General features: G+C 43.5%; 2 protein-coding genes across 2 annotated transcripts; both read left to right on the top strand.

Moving 5' to 3' along the window:
* Window positions 1–6,249: 6,249 nt before the first annotated feature.
* On the top strand, window positions 6,250–13,404 carry LOC138079622 (serine protease 58-like). Its single transcript, XM_068972307.1, has 5 exons — window positions 6,250–6,289; window positions 7,876–8,029; window positions 10,569–10,819; window positions 12,724–12,860; window positions 13,255–13,404. Exons 1-5 carry the CDS (start codon window positions 6,250–6,252, stop codon window positions 13,402–13,404), a joined length of 732 nt encoding a protein of 243 aa, XP_068828408.1.
* Window positions 13,405–17,035: 3,631 nt separating this feature from the next.
* LOC138080396 (probable inactive serine protease 58) lies at window positions 17,036–22,763 on the top strand. Its single transcript, XM_068973387.1, has 5 exons — window positions 17,036–17,075; window positions 18,645–18,783; window positions 19,226–19,485; window positions 22,391–22,530; window positions 22,614–22,763. Exons 1-5 carry the CDS (start codon window positions 17,036–17,038, stop codon window positions 22,761–22,763), a joined length of 729 nt encoding a protein of 242 aa, XP_068829488.1.
* The last annotated feature ends 1,795 nt before the right edge of the window (window positions 22,764–24,558 follow it).

The following is a 24,558-nucleotide window of genomic DNA, read 5'->3' as shown; positions in this document are numbered from 1 at the left end:
CAGTATCACCTTCTTGTAAGACCACTAATTCCATGATGGGGGCTCCACCTTTATGACCTCATCTAAGTCTTCCTTCCCTCTTAAAGAGATGGGAATACCAGATCACCTTACTGGCCTCCTGAGACATCTGCATGCAGGTCAAGAAGCAACAATTATAACCAGATATGGAACACAGACTGGTGCAAAGTTGGGAAAGTACATCAAGTCTGTATATTGTCATCCTGCTTATTTAACTTATATGCAGAGTGCATCATGCAAAATGCCAGGCTGCATGAAGCACAAGCTGGAATCAAGATTGCCAGGAGAAATATCAATAACCTCAGATATGCAGATGGCACCACCCCAATGGTAGAAAGTGAAGAGGAACTGAAGAGTCTCTTGATGAAGGTGAAAGAGGAGAGTGAAATAGCTGGCCTAAAACTCAACATTCAAAAAACTAAGATCATGGCATCTGGTCCCATCTCTTCGTGGCAAATAAATGCGGAAACAATGGAAACATTGTTTTCTCAGGCTTCAAAATCACTGTGGACAGTGACTGCAGCCATGAAATTAAAGGATGCTTGCTCCTTAGAAGAAGAACAATGACAAACCTAGACAGCATATTAAAAAGCAGAGACATTACTTTGCCTACAAAGGTCCCTATGGTCAAAGCTATGGTTTTTCCAGTAGTCAGGTACAGATGTGAGAGCTGGATGATAAAATAGGCTGAGTGCCAAAGAATTAATGCTTTTGAACTGTGGTGCTGGAGAAGACTCTTAAGAGTCCCTTGGACAGCAAGGAGGTCAAACCAGTCAGTCCTATAGGAAATCAACCCTGAAATTTCATTGGAAGGACTGATGTTGAAGCTGAAACTCCAGTACTTTGGCCACCTGATGTGAAGAGCCAACTCATTGAAAAAGACCCTGATGCTGGGAAAGATCAAAGGCAGGAAGAGAAGGGGGCGACAGAGGATGAGATGGTTGGATGGCATCACTGACTCAATGCACATGAGTCTGAGCAAACTCCAGGAGATGCTGATGGACAGGGAAGCCTGGCATGCTGCAATCCATGGGGTCACAAAGAGTCAGACAGGACTGAGCGACTGAACAACAACAAAGCCAAAAGCTCTACCTTCTTGCTCCTTGGGCGTTAGACTTTGCATATATGAATTTTGGTGGTGAGGAATACAAATATGCAGTCCATAACAGGTATCTTAGAAGAGGAAGGTATGGCAAGAGGCATATTACTTTTACCAAATTTCTATGCCTTTGTATACCTCTGGATCCACATTTGTACCAAGCCATCCTGAAGTCTTTAATATTGCCTTATCATGCCACTAGGATGGAGCCCAAATTCCTTAGCCTTGAGTTCAAGGCTCTTAAGTGTTCAGTTATAACTAATCTGCCCTGTGTGTTTCCTTAGTTGTTATTAAATTGCCTTTATGTTTACTTATGGCCTAAAATAATTTCACACGTAACTTTTTTTTCTTAATGCTGCTGCTGCTAAGTCATTTCAGTCATGTCTGACTCTGTGCGATCCCATAGACGGCAGCCCACCAGGCTCCCCCGTCCCTGGGATTCACTACCTTATGTCTATCTTATCTAAAAATCTCAGGCTTCCCTACAGAAACAAATGAATTTCAAGATTCTCTTGTACCCTGTGATATGTCTTTTTATCCCACCCATCACCACCACCAATATACACCTATTCACCTAATCATCTTAGCCCCCTTGCCTGTATCTAGGGAGAAAGCAGCTTTTTCCTCAGAAGTCCCTGTCAAATATTGTATGTGTCTCCTTAACTGAATTTGGTCACTTGCACATAATTGAGCCAATCACTGAAGGAGATTATACTGTTGAAATTTATAATCAAGTTACATGGCACACCATCCAAGCAAGGAGTAGACTTTTATTTGTCAATAAACATGGTCTACTTGGTATATATTTGGTTAGGGCCTCTTGATGAAAGTGAAAGAGGAGAGTGGAAAAGTTGGCTTAAAGCTCAACATTCAGAAAACCAAGATCATGGCATCCGGTCCCATCACTTCATGGCAAATCGATGGCAAAACAGTGGCAGAATTTATTTTGAGGGGCTTCAAAATCACTGCAGATGGTGACTGCAGCTATGAAATTAAAAGATGCTTGCTCCTTAGAAGAAAAGTTATGACCAACCCAGACAGCATATTAAAAAGCAGAGACATTACTTTGCCAACAAAGGTCTGTCTAGTCAAAGCTATGGTTTTTCTAGTAGTTGTAGATGGATGTGAGAGTAGGGCTATAAACTCAATGGACATGAGTTTGAGTAAACTCCAGAAGTTGGCAACGGACAGAGAGGCCTGGTGTGCTGCAGTCCATGGGGTCGCAAAGAGTCAGATATGACTGAGCAACTGAACTGAACTGAGTAATTCTAAGGTTAGCTGAGTAATTCTAAGGTTAGATGGGAATACCAGACCACCTGACCTGCCTCTTGAGAAACCTATATGCAGGTCAGCAAGCAACAGTTAGAACTGGACATGGAACAACAGACTGGTTCCAAATAGGAAAAGGAGAATGTCAAGGCTGTCTATTGTCACCCTGCTTATTTAACTTATATGCAGAGTACATCATGAGAAACCCTGGGCTGGAGGAATCACAAGCTAGAATCAAGATTGCTGGGAGAAATATCAATAACCTCAGATATGACACCCTTATGGCAGAAAGTGAAGAGGAACTAAAAAGCCCCTGGATGAAAGTGAAAGAGGAGAGTGAAAAAGTTGGCTGAAAGCTCAACATTCAGAAAATGAAGATCATGGCATCTGGTTCCATCACTTCATGGGAAATAGATGGAGAAACAGTGGAAACAGTGTCAGACTTTATTTTTGGGGGCTCCAAAATCACTGCAGATGGTGACTGCAGCCATGAAATTAAAAGACGCTTACTCCTTGGAAGAAAAGTTATGACCAACCTAGATAGCACATTCAAAAGCAGACACATTACTTTGCCAACAAAGGTCTGTCTAGTCAAGGCTATGGTTTTTCCTGTGGTCATGTATGGATGTGAGAGTTGGACTGTGAAGAAAGTTGAGTGCCAAAGAATTGATGCTTTTGAACTGTGGTATTGGAGAAGACTCTTGAGAGTCCCTTGGACTGCAAGGAGATCCAACCAGCCCATTCTGAAGGAGATAAGTCCTGGGATTTCTTTGGAAGGAATGATGCTAAAGCTGAAACTCCAGTACTTTGGCCACCTCATGCAAAGAGTTGATCATTGCTTGGAGGGATTGGGGGCAGGAGAAGAAGGGAACAGAGGATGAGATGCCTGGATGGCATTACGGACTCGATGGACGTGACTCTGAGTGAACTCTGGGAGTTGGTGATGGACAGGGAGGCCTGGCGTGCTGTGATTCATGGGGTCGCACAGAGTCGGACACGACTGAAGCGACTTAGCAGCAGCAGCCGCAGCAGCAGCAGCAACCTTCAGTTCAGTTCAGTTCAGTCGCTCAGTCATGTCTGACTCTTAGCGACCCCATGGACTGCAGGCTACCAGGCTCCTCCTTCCATGGGATTTTCCAGGCAAGAGTACTGGAGTGGGGTGCCATTGCCTTCTCCAGACTAGACAGCTAAAAAGTCCTAAAGCCAGGAAGTGAAGCCTGAACTATCTCCTGAGTCTATGCTCTTCACTACTATTAATACATATAGAAATTTTACAAAGCTTTAAGGACTTATGCAGTTCAGGAAGCAACAGTTAGAATTGGACATGGAACAACAGACTGGTTCCAAATAGGAAAAGGAGTATGTCAAGGCTGTCTATTGTCACCCTGCTTATTTAACTTATATGCAGAGTACATCATGAGAAACGCTGGACTGGAAAAAACACAAGCTGGAATCAGGATTGCCGGGAGAAATATCAATAACCTCAGATATGCAGATGACACCACCCTTATGGCAGAAAGTGAAGAGGAACTAAAAAGCCTCTGGATGAAAGTGAAAGAGGAAAGCGAAAAAGTTGGCCTAAAGCTCAACATTCAGAAAACAAAGATCATGGCATCCTGTCCCATCACTCCATGGGAAATAGATGGGGAAACAGTGGAAACAGTGTCAGACTTTATTTTGGGGGGCTCCAAAATCACTGCAGATGGTGATTGCAGCCATGAAATTAAAAGATGCTTACTCCTTGGAAGAAAAGTTATGACCAACCTAGATAGCATATTGAAAAGCAGAGACATTACTTTGCTGACTAAGGTCTGTCTAGTCAAGGCTATGGTTTTTCCTGTGGTCATGTATGGATGTGAGAGTTGGACTGTGAAGAAGGTTGAGTGCTGAAGAATTGATGCTTTTGAACTGTGGTGTTGGAGAAGACTCTTGAGAGTCCCTTGGACTGCAAGGAGATCCAACCAGTCCATTCTGAAGGAGATGAGCCCTGGGATTTCTTTGGAAGGAATGATGCTAAAGCTGAAACTCCAGTACTTTGGCCACCTCATGCAAAGAGTTGATCATTGCTGGGAGGGATTGGGGGCAGGAGGAGAAGGGGATGACAGAGGATGAGATGACTGGATGGCATCACCGACTCGATGGACGTGACTCTGAGTGAACTCTGGGAGTTGGTGATGGACAGGGAGGCCTGGCGTGCTGCGATTCATGGGGTTGCAAAGAGTTGGACACAACTGAGCGACTGAACTGAACTGAACTGAAGGACTTAACAGCAATATTTGAACATAAAGAGCAAAATGTGTCCCCAGAAAAATATGGGGATCCTAAAGTTATTATTTAACAAGTGTTTATATAGCATTACTATTTACCATTAGAACTCACTGTTCTAAGCACTTTATAAATAGAAAATCTGAACAGCCCAATAATGAGTAAAGAGATCAGATCAGTAATCACAACCTCTCAACACAGAAAACAAGACAGGATCAGAGAGCTTCACTGGAGAATTCTACCAAACATTCAGATAATGAACACCAACCCTTCTCAAACTCCTCCAAACACTGAAGGAGAGAGAACACTTCCAAACTCATTCTACAAGGCCAGCACTATCCTGATACCCAAGCTAAAAACAACACAAGAAAACTACAAACCAATATCCATGATTGAACCTATTATTAGTTACATATCTCAGGGTGAGGGGAGGGCAGTCAGACAGTTAAGGCTAACTTATAAAAAGGAGCAGGATAGCATTAAAAAGAGTAGTGAGTGTCCAACACAAAAACTGAACAGGTAAGGAGATTCATTTTATTCAGATTACTGCAATAAGAGGTATTTGAAGATCAGAGTGTCTCGGCAGAATGATTTTACCGTAAGACTTTTGTAGGGAGATATATACAAGTCACAGCTGGAGAGGTGAACAGTTGAGGTTGTTTTACAATCAAGGAATTCTCAGTCAGCTGAACAGGAAGTGTTTCTCTCTAGTTGTAGTTAGATTTGTTGTGGGGTGGGGGTAACAGTTGCAAGCTCAGCTAATCATTGATGAGAGACAAATTGGGGAATTGGAGGGTCCATGTCTGGCCATGTCAGTGAATTCAGGTAAAAAAAGGAAAAGGGCCTGTGATTGACCTTGTCACAGGTCAACAAAGAAGTCATCCAAAGTCCTATGGGAGCCCTGAGAAAGAGGGGGCAGAATCTCTTCAAACTAACATGGGGAAGGGTCGTTCTTTGTGGTAAGCCAAAACTTCTTCACCCATCAGTGTTTACTGGGAGCACAGGACTCAGGTACAATTCAACACATCAGAGGAAATCTGGAGACTCAGTTTCAAGTCCTAACTTTGCTGCTGACTTCCATGAAGACCACAGCATCCTCAACACTAAAACGGGGAGGAGAGGATGCCTTATTACCTTTATGTCATACCCCAATGTTTGAGGAGTCTCTGAGAAGAGAAGAGGGATTCTTGGGGAAACAGAGATGACAAGTGAGGGCAGGGAATGAGGTTCACCATCACAAAGGGAGGAGGGGACAACAAAGAATGATTATGTCACAGAAAGGGGAGGGGGATGTCAGCAGGTACCTCATGACTCCTGAGATCTTTAGGGTCAGAGAAGAGGCACCAGGGGCGGGACGTGTCTGCCCCTTCCTCTTTCACCCACATCAGAGCCAGCTCCCAGCTGTGCCTTATATAACTGGATTTTGATAAGAGCTAGTTTGAAGATTGCTCTAGCATCCTTGCTCCTTCCCTACCCCCACAAAGTAAAATTCCCTCCCCACCCCACCCAAAGCTGTTCTTGCCAAGGCTACTTGGACTAAAGATTGAGACAGCCGAGAGCTTGATCTGACTTCGCTGCTGGTGAGATCCCAGCCTGACATGAAGTGCTGTGTCTTCTTCATGCTCATGAGCACAGCTGGTGAGTCTAGGTCTTGTTGCTGCTTAGGGAGTGATTGGTGATGTGTGGGAGGATGGGGCTTCCCAGGTGGTGTTAGTGGTAAAGAACTCACCTGCTAGTGCAGGAGACATAAACAGACATGGGTTCGAACCCTGGGTTGGGAAGATCCCCTGGAGGAGGGCACTGCAACCCGCTCCAGTATTCTTGCCTGGAGAATCCCATGGACAGAGGAGCCTGGTGGGCTATGGTCCATAGGATCTCAAAGAGTCGGACACAACTGAAGCAACTGAGCATGCACACACATGGATCAGAGAAGGAAGTAGCTGGCCAAAACTGAAGAGAGAGGAGGTGGTGGGCATATCCTTCAATTAACTGTTAATGGAAGGAAAGGTATCACTCTTGATGCATGGCTCACCCCATCAACGGTCTCTCTAAGCTTCTTGTGCACCTGCGAGCAAGTTAGCATATGTCTTTATAAGTGCCCTGCACTCTCCCAGGACTCCTGGACAGACAGCCGAAAAGTACATCTTTCCTTTCTCTGGGCAGATGGACTCTGGAGGAGTAAGTGCAAGTTGGGAAGAGGGGTGAGTCAGGGGCTATGAGAGCTTCAGGTCCCTCCCCCAAGCTCTTCCACTCCTTTCAGCACCAAAGTCAGGTAGGATTTAACTTTTTTACTTTCATTCCTGGCAAAAGTGAATTTAGAATAATATTTTCTAAGTAGTAATTCTTTTTTTATTTTCATTTTTATTATACACAGCACTGCCAATCAGGGTTTATGATCAGCCTCAGATATGCCTTTCGTTAGTTTCACAGAACTTTAGTATACCTCCATCTCAAGCAAAGACACGTATCAGTTTTCTTAATGTGTAGAGCTTGGGTGACATGCATAATTTCCCTTAGAGAAATGGGACAGATGAACCTATTTGCAGGGCAGGCAAAGAGAGGCAAACACAGAGAAAGGAGCTGTGGACACAGCAGGAGAAGGAGAGTTTGTGGTGAATTGAGAGCGTAGCATTGGCATACACTCACTGCCGTGTGTGAATATTAATAGACAGCTGGTGGGAGGCTGCCGTATAACACGGAGCATGGCACAGGGCTCTGCGACAGCCTGGAGGGGCAGGATGGAGGTGGGAGGGAGAGAAGGTCGAAAGGGAGGGGACACGTATTCCTATAGCTGCTTCGAGTTGTTGTACAGCAGAAACGAACACAACACTGTAAGGCAATTATCCTTCAATTAAAAAGAAGTAGGGAAGAATGGCACCCCACTCTTGCCTGGAAAATCTCATGGACGGAGGAGCCTGGTAGGCCACAGTCCATGGGGTCGCAAAGAGTTGGACACTACTGAGAGACTTCACTTTCACTTCTCACTTTCATGCATTGGAGAAGGAAATGGCAACCCACTCCAGTGTTCTTGCCTGGAGACTCCCAGGGACGGGGAGCCTGGTGGGCTGCGGTCTATGGGGTCGCACAGAGTTGGACACAACTGAAGCGACTTAGCAGCAGCGGAAGACTATTTTAGCTTGAAAACCTTAGGGTGGGAAAAACTATCGTAGCCAACTCTCACCTCTTGCCCTATCTCTCTACCTGTGACCCCACTGATTCTTTAGGAGTCATTCTGGCAGAAGAATCTAACCCCGAGAAGACGAACGAAGTCGATTTTACTATCCCTTATATGGCCTACCTGCAGTCCTTCCCAGAACCCTGTGTGGGCACACTCATTCACCCGCAGTGGGTACTGACCGCTGCTCACTGCCCCTCTCCGTAAGTATTTCTCTGCTCTTGGGAGCCAGGGGGGGATCTACTTAAACAAAAGCAGGTCTGATGACAGTATGGAGATTCCTTATAAAACTAGGGATAAAACTACAGTATGACTCAGCAATCCCGCTGCTAAAACATACCCTGAGGAACCCAAAATTAAAAACACATGTACCCAAATGTTCATTGCAGCATTATTTACAACAGCTAGGACATAGAAGCAACCTAGATGTCCATCAACAGATGAATGAAGAAGCTGTGGTACATATATACAATGGAATATTACTCAGCCGTAAAAAGGAACACATTTGAGTCCATCCCCTAATGAGGTGGATGAACCTAGAGCCTATTACACAGAGTAAAGGAAGTCAGAAAGAGACCAACAAATACCTTATATAAATGGATGCTTATTGGATCTAGAAAGACAGTACTGAGGAAACTAATTGCAGGGCAGCAATGGAGAGGCAGACATAGAGAGGACACAGGGGTGAGGGGAGGGGAGGAAGGAGAGTGTGAGACAAATACAGAGAGTAACATCGAAGCATACACACTACCACGTGTAAGATAGATCACAGGTGGGAATTTGTTATACGACTCAGGGCCCTCAACCCGGTTGAGTTTGGATGAGACATGGGAAATGGGAGGAAGGTTCAAGAAGGAGGGGACATAGGTATACCTATGGTTGATTCATGTTGATGTATGGCAGAAACCAACACAGTATTGCAAAACAATTATCCTTCACTTAAAAATAAATAAATAAAATTTAAAAGCAGGTCTTGTGAGGCATCCTAGCAAGTTCTAACGGCATCCCAGGGAATCTGAAGACCAGGAAGAGAGAGAGTCATCTTCCCAATGGGGAAAAAGATACATTTGGGCAGTTTAGGAGGAGATGAAGAGGAATGTCAGAAGTCTCCTTCTCATGGAAAATAAATAATAGACATCCATCCAACCTACTTGAGGGCTTCCCTAGTGGCTCAGATGGTAAAGAATCTGCCTGCAATGCAGGAGACCTGGATTCCATCTCTGGGTCGGGAAGATCTCCTGGAGAAGGGAATAGCCACCCACTCCAGTATTCTGGCCTGAAGAATTCCACAGACAGAGGAGCCTGGCAGGCTACATACAGTCCAAGGGGTGGCAAAGAGTCGGACACAACTGAATGACTAACACTTTCGACTTTCATCCAACATACTTCTGGAACATTTACCATATCCCAGGGACTGCTTAATGAAAGGAAAAAGCAGCAAGGGAACAAGATGGTAATTAGTCTTTCCTCATGGAGCTCACATTCTGGTAGAGGAAAGACGCCAAAGCAAATAAAAGTCCCAAAATAAAACATTGAAAGGAGTGCTAAGCAGCAATATACAGGAATAAAACAAGATACCTACTTTAGTTAGGGTGATCATATCAGGTCTGTTTGAAGAGATGAGACAGACACGAAGAGGAGGGTGCAACCAGGTTGAATAAATTCTGGGGGAAATTCTAGGCGAGGGAAGAGTGTACAGAGACTCTCATGAGTAGGGGTGGGTGTTCACAGGCTGAGGGTGAAGTGTTAGGCAGAAGCCATATGATACAGGTAAGAGAAGAAGAGTGAAGGAGCTCGGCATGAGATGATGCTGTCCTTTACAAACCGGTGTCTCTGTTGTGTGTGACAAAGTGTTAGATAATTGTGACCTAGTCACAGTTTCAGGAATGTACAAGGGTCACTTCTAACTCAGAGTTTTCAGCCAGCTGGTTGTTCAAGACAGTTCATTCAAACACAGATCGACCCCCTGCTTTGTGTCAGTGAGAAATACAAAGGAAATATAGGCGGGAAATATAGTCCATCCGCTCCAGGAACTGGCATTGGAAAATTGGATTTTCTTCTCTCAGCCAGACCTAATGCACAGACTGTCTTTTGGCAGGCAGTGGCTCCTGTGTCTGTTACATGACTGGACTCCCGGCAATAGAAATGGGTGGGTTTGAATTTGTCCAGGAAATATCACAGAAAGTGGTCAGTGGGAGTCCTGTTAGGCTGCTAAGAGTCTTCTGAATCTATAATCAGTGTAGGCAAACTTCAGTAAATACAAGGATATGGGCCCAAAAGGAGCTGGAAAGGGCCTAAGACTATCCAGAAACAGCAGGTGCAATATACTTGCTCCAGAGTTGTTTCCGACAGTGGAGGGCAGGCAAAGCCCTCTGGAATAATGGGTTCTGGGGCCATATCTGTTACCTATTCATTCAGATTATCCAGCTTGTCGTTGTGATCCTTAACATCATCGATGACAACAACTAGATTCCACTGAGTACGTTCTAGGTGGCAGATACCATGCCAGGGTTTATGTATATACATGGACTCTAATACAACAATCCTATAAACTATCGTTACTACTATTTTACAGGCCAAGGCAGGTCACTTTGGTTCTCAGGCCTAAGAAATAAAATGAAGATGATTAGATGATTGAAGAAAGTCACCCATGACACTTCTTGCAGTTCTGACATTCTGTAAGCCCTGGTTTTTTTGTTTTTTGTTTTTTGTTTTAATCTCCCTGTCTTTCTTCTTCCATAGTGTTAAAATCCGATTGGGAATCTATCAACCCAACATCAAAAATAAGCATGAGCAGACCCAGAGTTACTCAATGACTGTGCCCTACCCTGACTTCAACTCAGAATATCTGAACGATGACCTGATGATGATAAAACTGTCTGAGGCTGCTAAAATCACCACCCAGGTGGGAACCATAGCCATAGCTATGGAACCCTTATCACTTAATGAATCCTGCTTTATCCCAACCTGGACCTGGAGTAAATATAAAAACCGTAAGTGTTCGACTCTGTGTTCTTCATCCTGGGAAGGTTTTGGCGCTGGGGAAAATGAAGAGGGATATACCTGAAGCGCTTCTCAGGTGCATCTCGGTGGTAAAGAATCTGCCTGCAGTGCAGGAGATGCGAGAGATATGAGGGTTCAGTCCCTGGGTTGGGAAGATCCCTTGGAGGAGGGCATGACCATCCACTCCAGTGTTCTTGCCTGGAGAATCCCATGAACAGAGGAGCCTGGCAGGTTCATGGGGGTCACAAAGAGTCGCACATGACTGAGCACACAGCACACACACACACCTGAAGGACGTAGCTTATACTACCATTATCCTCCCTTTCATTAACGGAGGGTACCGGAACCACTACTTGATATCTGAAATGAGAAAGCTGAACTTATTGCTCAGTATAGAAGAGCCGTGCTGAGCAGGCACAGTCTCAGTGAGCAGTACAGAGTACTAAGCAGTGCTGATACGGGGTTTGTGGGAAGCTTTCCATTGAGAGTCTGGAGGACTTTCAGAGGCTGAAGAGAGGTGATGTCATCTGTAGAGGCTTGATTACCTGGGTGAGATTGTTGCTGATTGGTTGGCACTCCGTTGTTTATTGGAGGAGTCTAACATGCTGACTTTAAAGAGTGACATTGACGGATTGGCTTGTTAAAGCCTACTCACTGAGGCAAGTTGTGGATAGTAATCAGGTTTAAACCTTTCTCCTCTGGTTACAGAACAAGTCATACATTCTATAAAAACAAATAAAAAGTAGGAGACTGTTTTGGTCTATCAGTCTGTTTTGTAAAGGTAACAAGTGAGCACTTTTGTATTCTCAGTGCCAGTGAAATTTGGCAACTTCAGTTTAGAAGCAATGCTCTAGAGAATCTAAGTGAATATATTTTCTGAACAAATTGAAGCTTTTAAATCATATTCAAAGTAACTGCTTCACATTTTACAAAGTAATTTATGACATACCACTTGAAAGCAAAATAAAACTACAAAAAGTTTCATCACATAGGCTCTGCATGTCATGGCAGCATCAGTGACGAATCAATGCTGTAAGCTCTCTAGGGCCAGCCTCCCAATATTTATTAAGAATTCACTATTTCAAGTAAGTAGGTTACTTTCACCTAACTTGTTCTAAGTATTTCAATTAGATTTCCAAAAAAGTTAAAACTGAACATAACTCTTCTTGTCCTTTTCTGACCTGACGCTTCCTGATCTGATTTGATTTAAAACATTAGATTGGAAATGCATCCAAAATATTCTGCTTTATAAGTAATGCTAGGTTTAACTTGAGAGACCTCTAGTCGATTTTTTGCTTCCTTCCTCCTTATTACTCTCCACCAGAGATTAAAATTACATAATGTGTTGGTTAGACTCCTTACATCCTGAGGTTAACAGTATAGTAACAGCTGCAATAAGTAAGATGAGCAATGTTACTTCTTAGGGGAAATTATATATGTAAATTTATACATATACATATGTACTTATAAATAATCCATTTATAAATGACCTCACTATAAAAAAAGAGTTTAAAACACGTTAAAAATCATTTTCTCCCTTTATGATTAAATGTAGAGATGATGAAGTAAGTCCCCAAAAGGAAGGTTTCTTACAGACAACAGCTTTCTGTCTCTCTCTCCTCATAATCATTCATTCATAATTTTCCTGTGGGATTTTTAAGCTTTCCAAGTCATGCACAGTACAGAGAGAATTATAGATCTGATGATATCTGATGTAAGACTCATGTAATGCTTTGAATCCACTGCTCAGACACAGAGATACTGAACAAGGGGCTCTAAGAAGGATGGAATGTCTGATACCTACTATAAATATATACATGTATTCACAGAACAGAGGCTGATCATAAGAGTATATGATAAGGAGAGTCACCCTGGGCTTTTCTCTTTCCCACAGTTAGTGACCCTGACATCCTGACTTGGATAAACCAATATACTCGTCCCTACTATGAGTGCCAGAATATGCACGACGAAAGAACGGCAGTAAACACCATGTGTGTGGGGCAGCCTCTAAAGACCCTATCTGACACTAAGGTATCTTTGCTATCTCCAGACAAGCACATGGCAAGGGGTCCATGGGGAAAGGCGCTTGCAGGAGACCAAGCGGTATCCAAGCAGAAGGCCTGCGGTCTTCCTCTGCCTCCTCAGTCTGTGGATTGGTCATCCATTCCCCTGCCTTCCTTTAGAGTGGGAGAGAGTCAGGGGAGAGTCATTTGTCCTTTCTCCTCCTACTTGCACTCAGGTTGGTCAAATTCAAACCTAGAGAGGTGAGACCTGCATGGATGTGAAGAGAGGGTTCTCCCCTCTCAAGAAAAATGATTCCAGTCTGATAGAAGCTTCTGCTATCACAATGTGCCACTTCTTAGAATAAATCCTTGTTGGATGAGGAACAAAGCAACACTGACCCCCTGTTCCCTCTCTCTGGCAGGAAGTCTCGGCAGCTCCGGCCATCTGCAGTGGGAGGGTACATGGAATCTTGAGTTGGGCAAGAGGAAGTGTCACCCTTGGAAATGAAGGATTCTTCACAGAAATCAGTTCTTATTCAAGATGGATTATGAGCATCATTGAAAGCTACTGAGGCGTCTCTGGCCCTCCATCCCCTCAGCGCAGTATCTTCATGATTTGCACCCTGGATCTACAACTCTCTTTATTATGTTTCTTGTTCTTGAGCAGAATTTATTAAAAAGAAATGACACTAAGGCGCTGTGACACTAAAAACGTATTCCTCTATCATATAAACTGTAAACATGATGAGAAATCTAACAACATTCCCAACCATTTGTTCATTCAAAAATTGTTGTAATGTCTGCTATTTGAAATGTCCCCAGGCTGGGGCTTTCAGGTGGCTTAGTGGCAAAGAATCCACCTACAATGCAGGAGACACAGGAGGCGTGGGTTCAGTCCCTGAGTCGGGAAGATCCCCTGGGGGAGGAAATGGCAACCCATTCCAGTATTCTTGCTGGGATAATCCTATGGACAGAGGAGCTTGGAGGACTACAGTCCATGGGATCGTAAAGAGTTGGACATAATTGAGCAACTGAGCATGCATGCATGCAGGTACGCTGGGGGTACATGAGTAGATATAATGCAGACTTTGCCATCAATTAGCCAGTTCTATTACCTGCCGATAATTACTACAGTGGAGATGAGCAATAAGTTCAGTGAGAATATAGGAAAAAATCAGGGTGTCAGAGGCACAGGAGGTGCCATCCAAGAGGCCAACAAATTAGAGGAGAGTATTATAGAACTGAGGTATAGTTAGATAAAAGTCAGAAAAGCGTAAAAACCATTATGTTCTGGAAAATACATGTAAATAAGTAATACTGAAGGGTGGAAAATAAATTGTTCATAGAAGGGAAGAGAGAATGTGATAGAAAAGTATTATTTATGCAGGCAAGGGTTAGATAGCAAAAGGCCTGACCTATTTGGTAAAGGAATTTGGATTTTTTTTATCTTGTAGGCATCAGAGGCTTAGTCATTAAAGCCACCATGGTGAATAGAACGTCAAATGTCTGAATTGGGAGATGTAAGAACACAGAGTCTGTAAGCTTTAAACACAGTGACTGTGAGTAGAAACAGAAGGGGCAAAGTCAGGGATCACCCCCGTTTCTAACTTGAACCACAAGGTAGATGGTGGTTCTGCTGCTGCTGCTGCTAAGTCACGCTAGTCGTGTCCGACTCTGTGCGACCCCATAGACGGCAGCCCACCAGGCTCCCCCGTCCCTGGGATTCTCCAGGCAAGAATACTAGATGGTAATATGAAGAGAAGTACTGTTTCCATCTGTAATGGATCAGGAGCAAGGTGGGGCATGTTATATATGAGATCCTTGAAGGAAATAGAGGTGGCCATTTCTAGCAAAGATCTGGATGTCTGATGATAATGAAACAGTGAGGCAGTTTCTGTGTTTATAGGTAATAGGTGCAGACTTAAGTAAAGTTCGGGGCTATTGGGAGGAGCTTTGACCTATGATCAGTGCGTCTCTCACACTGGCATAAAGCGGCAATGTACAGAATCCCAAACCCACTGACCAGGACACCTAAAATTATAGCATCGAGATGTCAAATGACCCAAAAATAGGGGACCGAGTGATATATGAGAGGCTATGGAGTTACATGTAGGAGAGGGACGGCATGACATGGGATTATCTGTTAAAAGGGGGAAAAGGAACAGAGAGATGAGCAGAGAGACTCACCCCAGAGGAGAAAAAGACTGCAAAGAGTGAAGAGATTTGGAGTTCATCTCATGAGGGACATGGTGAATCTGTCTGCAGAGATTGCTAAGGGGGTTTGGTTGTTTTATATTGATATGCTCTGAGTGTGGATGCATTTCTCTCCTATCAAAGCAAAGCAAAACAAAATAAAACAACAACAGAACAGAAAAAAAAAAAATGGCTGGGTTATGATGAATGCCACAGCTTATCCTGGCACATCCAGGAAAACCAAATTCTCAAATTTGGACACTAAGCCCATTTAATTCAACACCGCTTCTTTTTCTTGTAACCTTTGGTCCTTCTAAACCACAAGCCCCACTGTTTGCTTGTCTTCTCCAGTGGGCTTGTCTGTAGTTACGCCTTGCTTCCTGTCTCTGACTCACTGACCAGTGTCCCCAGAGCTCTTTATTGAATCACATCTATATTTGTTGCAGAGTTTTTAATAAAATGCTCATCTGATCACTTCTTTTACTTTTTTCTAGTATTCTTGGCCTGGAGAATCCCAGGGACAGGGACCCTGATGGGCTGACATCTATGCGGTCGCACAGAGTCGGACACGACAGAAGCGACTTAGCAGCAGCAGCAGCAGCATGCTTGATTTACTACACTGTGTTAGTTTCAGGCACACAGCAAAGTGATTCAGTTAAATTCATGTAACTTTCAGTCAGGGCCTTTCCAGGTGGCTCAGTAGTAAAGAATCAACCTGCCAATGCAGGAGACACGGGTTTGGTCCCTCGGTTGGGAAGATCCCCTGGAGGAGGAAATGGCAACCCACTCAAGTGTTCTTGCCTGGGATATCCCAGCAACAGAAGAGCCTAGAGGCCTATAGTCCATGAGGCTGCAAAAAGTCAGACATGACCCCATGAGCAGCTCACTCTTTGAGCAGCTGAGCGCTATTACTGCTACTCTGCTTATAGAGGAAAGATCACATGATAATAAGGTGAGAGGCTGCTGGCCACAAACTGGAATGAGAGCTCTCACCAGGAACTGAATGTGTTAGTACCCTGATCATGCGTGTTGAATTACTACAACTGATTACATCATTTTCTTCATGTTTTACAACAAAGTAACAGATAATAAAAGTCTGTTGTTGAAGCCACCCGGTCTGTGGTATTTTGTTATAGCGGCTTGGGCAGACAAATGCTTTTGGTAAACTGTTCAGATCTTTGGCCCACTTTTTAACCTGGTTGTTAGTTTTACATATTGTTGAATTTTCAGATTCCATAGTATGTTTTGGATGCAAATCATTTAACAGATATACATTTTGCAAATATTTCTCCCTAGAGAGGGGTATATCTAGATTTTTAGCTCTGAATATTTTGTTTCACAATTGCCCGTTTATAGACCTGCTGTCCCCACTAGTCTATAACTCTTTGCAGTTGGGGCAGCGTCTTCACATCTGGGTACCTCTTGCATTAGCATACAGCCTGGCACACGTCAGACACATAGTGTAAATCACTGGCTGGCTGAGAGGATGAATGGATGAGCAGTGACATGGAAAAAAGGACTCATATTCCTCAATGAGGAGTTTATTGTCAGGCAAATGGGTCAAGATCAGCCCCCGAGGGTGGGGTTACGGTCACTGGAAATAAATGTTGGTGTCACACAGGTGAGGGTTAGCATCACAAAGGTAGGAGGAATCAGTCTGTAGTTGAGAGAGAGACATGGGGTCTGAGACTTATACAGCAGGGAGCACTGCGAGCTTTAGCACCTCTCAAATTAGGTGCATCTTTCCCTGAAGAGGGGGTGAGAAATGCTGGATTCCACATCCGTTCTCCACTGTGTCAAGGACCAAGCCATCCGGTCTCTGTCAATGCACCTCTGATATCTGGCACCACATCCTACTCTTTTGGAACTCAATCCTGCAGTTGAAAGAATTCAGACGACAGTTGTTCCAACTCTAGAACCCCTTCCTGCTTCATCTTAGTGTTCTCTCCTTCCTTGGCATCCTTTTCAAGGCACTGAACCTCATCTTTTGAAAAGGCTTTCAACATGATTATGAATTTAATCCTTCTGTGGGCTCTCTTGAACCTGCCTGGTGAGTATCTGCATATCTTTCTCCTTAATTGCCCAAGAGAAATCCTGAGGGAATCACGAAAGATGGGTGAAGACAGGAGCAAGGTTCCAGACTGCAAGCGCAGGACTGACTCCTTCAGCACTTCCCACCAGGTTTCTTCCTGTGTCTTTGCCTCAGGGTGATTGCCTGAGTGCTTTTGGGGGAGGCATGGACCCTGAAACCTGACCCTAGAGTCTCTAAGGAAGACAGGGGCCTGACTGGGCCTGTGGAGAGCAGGACTGATGCTTGGTATGCGCGAATGAGAAGTGGAGTCCAGGGTGGAAAACAGGGGTCCAGCTAATGGACATAGCAGAACATTCAGGGGTTTAGGTCTTGTCCAGACATGGCTCGAGTCATTCAAGCAAAAACCCTGGAGGTATGCATGAATCCCCTGTTATACCCCACATTCAATCTGATCGAACCTGTTGCTGTCTCTGTCTTCTACACATTTCCTAAATAAAATCACATGTCACCACCTCGACAGATTGCTATGGCTCAAGACACCCTCTTCTGTCTTTATTACCAAATCATTCTCCTAACAGGGCTCTTTGCTTTATATACCTACACGCCATACTTCTCTGTAAGGAAATTATCCTCACTCCTTTACACAACACCCTGAACATCCTGTGTCACTCAGGAGACAAGTTCATGTCCTTACAACACCCTACAAAATCTCGTATCACCTCTTTGGCCTCTTCCCCTTCCTGCCTTTCTCCCTGTCCCCCACCCTGGCCTCTGTGATGTGCCTTAAACAGGCCTTAGGACTCTTGCTCCAGACATATCCTCTCACTGGAATTCCTTTCCCTAGACACCTGATTAACTCCCACGTCATTGCATTGCTCATCTCTCACATTAGCCCTGAGGTCTTCCCAACTGCGGATGCAATACTGCACAATGACCCCCACATACCCACGTGCATGCACACCTCTGACACTTCCCCTCCCTTGCTCCCTGCACTAATCACCACCCAACATACTATACCATTGATGTATTCCTGTATTTACTATTACTGAATGTCTCCACTCATCAGAATGTATGACAGCAGGGGGCATATCTCTGTTTTGTTCACTATGTAGCCAAGTGCTTAGAGCCTGCCACATACTAGATGCTCAATATTTATTTGTTGAATGAATGGTTACCTCCCTTGTCAGACTCTGTTAGCATTTGCTCTGTTCTTTAAATGACATGTATCATCCAGCCTTGCATTGTCAGGAGAAAGGGATAATATTGGCTAAAGCGTTCTAAATGTGGCAAAGACAGGAAGTTCTCCATGAGCTGATTTGTCATATGTCTACTGAATCTTGGAAGGTATTTAAGGAAGGTTGTGTTTGATCCATACTTTGAAGAACACCTAATGACAACTAAAAGGGAAAATCCCTTTCATCTCATGAAATATATGTGTTTTTATCATTTTCTTCATGTTTTACAACAAAGTGATCCAGTTTACATATTCAACTTACAGATAAAAATCCTGGAGAGAAGGGTGGGGCAACGTGATTATTGAGTTCTCTTCTCAATCTCAGAATCTGTGTTCTATGTGTCTCTGTCCAGTTGCTTTGACCTTTGATCCAGACTACAAAGATGCCATCACTCCCCCCTACTTGATCTACTTGAAGTCTGATTACTTGCCTTGTGTTGGAGTCCTGATCCACCCTCTTTGGGTGATCACAGCTGCACACTGTAACTTACTGTGAGTAATAAGCCTCCAACATCACACTACGCTTTGAGTTCTCAGGTTGGGCACAGACCAGAATCCTCCCTGGGGTTCACTCAGTTAAATGGGATTTGAGAGACGTTCTGGGGATGTTCAGTAGTAGAGAAAAGGCTCTGGGGAAGAGCTCATCAAGGCTTATAGTGTGTTAATTGCTAAGTCATATATCTGATTCTTTGTGACCTCATGGAGCTTGGACCACCAGGCTCCTCTGTCCATGGAATTCTCCAGGCAAGAAAACTGGAGTGGGTTGCCATTTCCTTCTCTAGGGGATCTTTCCAACCCAGAGACTGAACCCAAGTCTCCTGCATTGCAGGCAGATTCTTTACCATCTGAGCCATGAGGGAAACCCCATAAAGGTCCCGAAGGATGGATAATCCATGTCTGTTCAGTCTTTTCACAAACATCTCTATTGTTCCAGGAGGCTTCAGTTAGCACTGGGGGTTACAAAACCATCCAATATATATGAAGAAAAATATATACAAGTGGTTGGTTACGAGAAGATGATTCATCACCCACAATTTTCCATCACTTCTATTGAGCACAACCTCATGTTAATCAAGCTCCAAACCCATATTGCACTCAACGACTACGTGAAAATGGTCAGCCTGCCCAGAGAGCCTGCTGCTGAAGACGACATGTGCACCGTCTCCACCTGGGCCTACAACCTGTGTGATCTCTGTGGGTGGCTCTCAGAACCAGACACGTGCCTCTCCTACCTACACAATTCCTTAGCTTCTGCCATTTTCCCCACCGAACTTTCTTCTAGCCTTTCCATTCATCCTTTCATCTCCTTTCCCTTCTCCAGAGTCTCACTGTAGCAGTCCTGAAATCTTTTCTGTATTTTTCTACATCTTTGCTTTCATATCTGACAGATGTGTTAGTGGAAAGAAGACATTTGTATTCTGGGCTTCATTTGCTATATGACAGCTCACTGGTCACTTTACCTTTGAAGCCTTAATTTTCTTAATTCTGAAATGAGGCCTAAACTACAGTTGATGGTTTCAAACCATTGCAGGCATTAAAGATACTTAAAGCCCTGAAACAGACCAAAATTATGTTTATGTAGTAAACACAAGATAAATACACAATATTGTGCTCAATCATGCAGAACTTCTTTATGCAAAATTGTGATACAGATCCACAAAAGTTTAAGACTTTTAACTGGTAACATTTTAAAAATGAATATTCACTCACTTCATCAGAAAATCAGAAGGGATAAATTGGGAGATTGGAACTGACATATACACTATACATGAAATAGATAACTAATAAGGACCTATATATATAGCGCAGGTAAGTCTACTCAACACTCTGTAATGACGTATATGGGAAAAGAACCTTGAAAAGAAAGGATATATGTATAACTGATTCACTTTGCTGTATGCCTGAAACTAACACAACATTATAAATAACTATATTCCAGTGGGGAAAAAAAAGTAGAAATTCCTTGTCCTTTGAGAGATAACTTGAGTTTTGTGTTATGTCATTTTAATCAAAAAGAGACGTAACTTACAAAAAAATGCAGTTTATTTTGATCTGGCTCATGAAGTAGTTAAGTAAGCATTTCTTAAAAAGGCCTTTCCAAAAGAAAAGTTGAGCTATACAGTTACTGCTAGACTAGAAAATAAGGCAAAGAATCTCAATCATTTTCTTTTAAAAAATTAATATGTTATTTTCAAATAAAGATACTGAAATAAACACACCCCTAAAAAGCAAAATCTCAAAATAATATACTTCCTCCCAAAGAAGAATCCTTGGCAAGTTCCCAACATGTGTATGGAAACTTCTTTGTTCTTATTTTCCTCATTTTGTTGCAGGTTGGAAACGTTTTGTTATAGATCTTCAGAATTCACAATATGTGTGAACCATTGATATAAAGGAAATGATTTGAATTAGAAATGAGGAGACCTAGTTTCAAATCCAAGTTTTATGGGTTTAAGAGAAACCACTTTTTGCGTGATTCTTTTTAGCAGATACTGGATACTTTTGATCTGATGCATGAAAAACCAGGCTTAGGTCTAAATTCCTTCAGACTCTCAAAATATTAATAAGAGAGACATTGTCTAGCGGTACAAACTTGCAGCTAGTAGATGAATAAGTTCTGGAAATCTAATACACAGTATGGGATGAACCCCTGAAGGAGGGCGTGACAACCCACTCCACTGTTCTTGCCTGGAGAATTCTCATGGACAGAGGAGCCTGGCAGACTACAGTCCATGAGATTGCAAAGAGCTGGACAAGACTGAGCGACTAAGCACACAAAGTGAATATAGATAGTGATACTGTATTATAATCAAACTTGCTGAGGGATTGGATCTTAATTTTTCCCACCAAAAAAAAAAAGAAAGAAAGAAATGATAATTCTGTGCGGTGATAGAAGTGGACTGTGGCCAATCATATTGATCACTAGTGGTCTTGACCTCCAGTGGCTTGACGTGGGGCTTGAGTTCCCAGCCAGAGAGTGAGGCCAGGTTGCAGCAGTGAGAACACCAAATTCTAGCCACTAGACCAGTGGTCAGTGACAAGGACCGTGGCTCTTCAGTTTTCCAGAAAAGAATTCCCACAAAGACAGAAAGTAGTGAAACAAGTAAAATATTCATTAGGAGGAAAAAGAGTACACAGTATGTGTTCATAGCCACACGGGCAGACTCAGACGGAGAAAGAGAGAGTTGAGACCTCGCGGCAGGTTAAGTCGCTTGCGTGGGGCACGTTTTCCAGGTTCCCTTAGGCCAGTCGTTTTGATTTGCCAGGTCCACAGTCCATATCTGGCATATCTCAGGATCCTCCTACGTGTGCACATGCATCTCTTAACCAAGAGGGATTCTACCGCAAAGGCCTACGGGTAGAGCCTCCCTTGATATCACTCCACTTTGGCCTCTAAGGAAACTTTCTATGCATATGTGGTCAGGGAGGCCTCTTGACTTCGAGAATGAGAAATATGTAGTCTGGGCAAGGCCCAGCCTCCTTCCTTAATTGTCCTACTATTCTCCTTTTGGAGTTTTTGGTCCACAGAGAATGAATCTCCTATCACTTTACCATTGTGGGGTGAGGCGGGGGGACACCTACCTCTGACTCAATACTACAATATTCAAATGTGTCAAATCAATATACTGTATACCTCATATTTATGCAATGTTTCATGTCAGTGTGTTTCAATTGAAAAGTTAGAAAGGAATAGGCGATGAATATAATCTGTAGGGCAAATTATAAACCTGAAAGCTCAAAAAGTAAAATAAAATTAAACTGAATAAATAAAAATTCCAACTTAAAGGACGCTTTTACAATGTCTGACCTGCCAGAAAAAAAATTGTAAGTAATTTGTTTCACTTCATTGCAGAAATGTCTTGTATTTCCATCTAACTCCCAAGAATTTAACCTCTTTTACAAATAGATGCTTTGTATCATGAGAAATTGTTAATCTGATCACTTCCTACTGTCTCAGTGGCTGCGGTTTTGATTTCTGTGTTTGAACTCTTTTTTATTTCTACCAGGAAAGGAACTATGTTGAAAACGAAGGAAAGGAAAGAAGGAAGTTTGGTATCTCATAACTCCTAAGGAAGTTCTATTTCTTTCTTCCTTCCAGACAAGGACCCTGACTCACTGCAGAATGTGAATATCTCTGTAATCTCCAAAGGTGAGTGCCACAGAGCCTATAAAAACATCCGCATCAGAGACAATATGATGTGCGTGGGCATCGTGCCAGGAAGGAGGCTGCCCTGCAAGGTAACGTGCTCTCCGTGCCTTAATGTCCCCATTTGATTGTGTCCTTTGCCAGAAAAATAACTCGGTCTCCTTTTCCCTGGCAGGAAGTCACAGCTGCCCCAGCAGTGTGCAATGGGATACTTCAAGGAATCCTGACATTTGCGGATGGGTGTGTTTTGAGAGCTGATGTGGGAATCTATACCAGGATCATTAACTACATACCCTGGATTGAAAATACCATCCGGAACAACTGAGTTCTCATGGCAGGAATTCTAGACCCTGTGACACCACCTGTTCCTAAGTCCAGCCTCAGAATTAAATCTAATCAGGTGTCCTGAGTTGCATCCCACACGTCTGTCTTACACCTGCCCCACAGGGTGGGTGGCTGGTGCCTCCCTGTATATGACTATACATGGGAGCTCTTCCTCCTCCCCTATTGACGATGATGGCAAACTCCATACCTCTTGGAATTTATGAAGTGGCGACTGTGTTCTCGCTAATGAATTGATCATTGCCTTACTGAATAAAAAAAAAAAGTCACTCGATTGCCATCTTGGGTGACAAAACACCTACTATTTGCACTGGATTCAATCACATGTGCTTTGGGCAAGTTATACATGCCAGCCGGAAGTCTGAGAAGGATCAAACTAAACAGAATTCCCAGGGAGGAGAGAGGGTTTAAGGGGGGACACCATAGGAGGAATGATGGCCCTTGGTTTCTCCTTGCCCACACAACTCTCAGCACCAGACATGGATTCTGGACGTTCATTTTCCAGCATTCTCAGTAGGGGCTTAGCTCTGAGAGGTTAATACCAAAGGTAACTGGGGTTTAGGACACAGCAGATGAACAGAGAGTACAGGATGGATTTTCCCAATGTGCTCTTTCCATGATGCCAGCTGCCCTAGGAGCTTCATTCTCCCCCGGTTAAACACTCTTGCCTTTTCCTTCCTTCCTTCTTCTCTTTTCATCTTGCCTCTGCAGCTCCAGTTACCACCTGAGAGCTTTACTTGATAGATTCCCATGGGGAGTGGCCTTTGACCAGTGTTATATTAAGGGTGAGATTGGTCAGGACATTTTTGCAAATTAGGTCTGTGCAAGAAGTCTCTGCACATGCTCCATTTGGTTCCATTGCTCACTTTGCTTGTTCTCATTTAAAAACAATGAGAACAATGAAGAAGGACTTTAAAACAGACCAGCTTGTCTATCTGCTCATTCAAGTCTTCTGCAGTGAGAGCATTTTGGTGAGAATTCTCAGGGAGACCATATTTTCCTCCTCCAAACTGACCTTGAAAAATTCTAGTACATTAATTCTTCCTCAAATAGCTTATCCCCATGTCCCCATTCTGCTCCTTCCAAGTGTCTACCAGGGCAGAGCATCAGCCACTCTCAAGAAATTCACATTGATCTTGACCTCAGGAATGAGAACTAGATCATGTTGATTGATCTTCTGGCTCCTGAGAAGAATTCAATTCTCCTTCTTCCTTCATGGCATCCCTCCGAGGGGTTTTAATATCACAAGAGGAGGAGGGCATGGCAACCCACTCCAGTACTCTTGCCTGGAGAATCCCATGGACAGAGGAGCCTGGTGGGCTGCAGTCCACGGGGTCACAAAGAGTCAGACACAACTGAAGCTACCATGCCTAAGTCACCAAGTAAACAGGGGCTCTTCTTTTACGGGCTTAAAAGAAGAATCATTCTTAGCACAGGATCCATTCTCTAGGGCAGTGGTTCCCAACCTTTTTGGCACCAGGGACTGGTTTCATGAAAGACAATTTTCCCACAGACCAGGGCCCAGGGATGGTTTGGGATGATTCAAGGGCATCACATTTACTGTGCACATTGTTTCCATTACTACTACATCAGTTCCACCTCAGATCACCAGGCTGTAGATCTGGAGATTGGGGACCCCTGCTCTAGGGCACCCAGGCTCTCTTTGGCTCAAAGGGAATTAAATCAGTTAATATAACTAACAAGTTTGCAAGCGAAGAAGGAGGCTAGAATACTTTAGCTTATTGACGTACATCACTCCACTGCTATCAAATCTGTGG

The sequence above is a fragment of the Capricornis sumatraensis genome, chromosome 5 (assembly GCF_032405125.1).
Source record: "Capricornis sumatraensis isolate serow.1 chromosome 5, serow.2, whole genome shotgun sequence".
Classification (NCBI taxonomy): Eukaryota; Metazoa; Chordata; class Mammalia; order Artiodactyla; family Bovidae; genus Capricornis; species Capricornis sumatraensis.
This window is presented reverse-complemented; position numbering and strand designations above follow the sequence as displayed.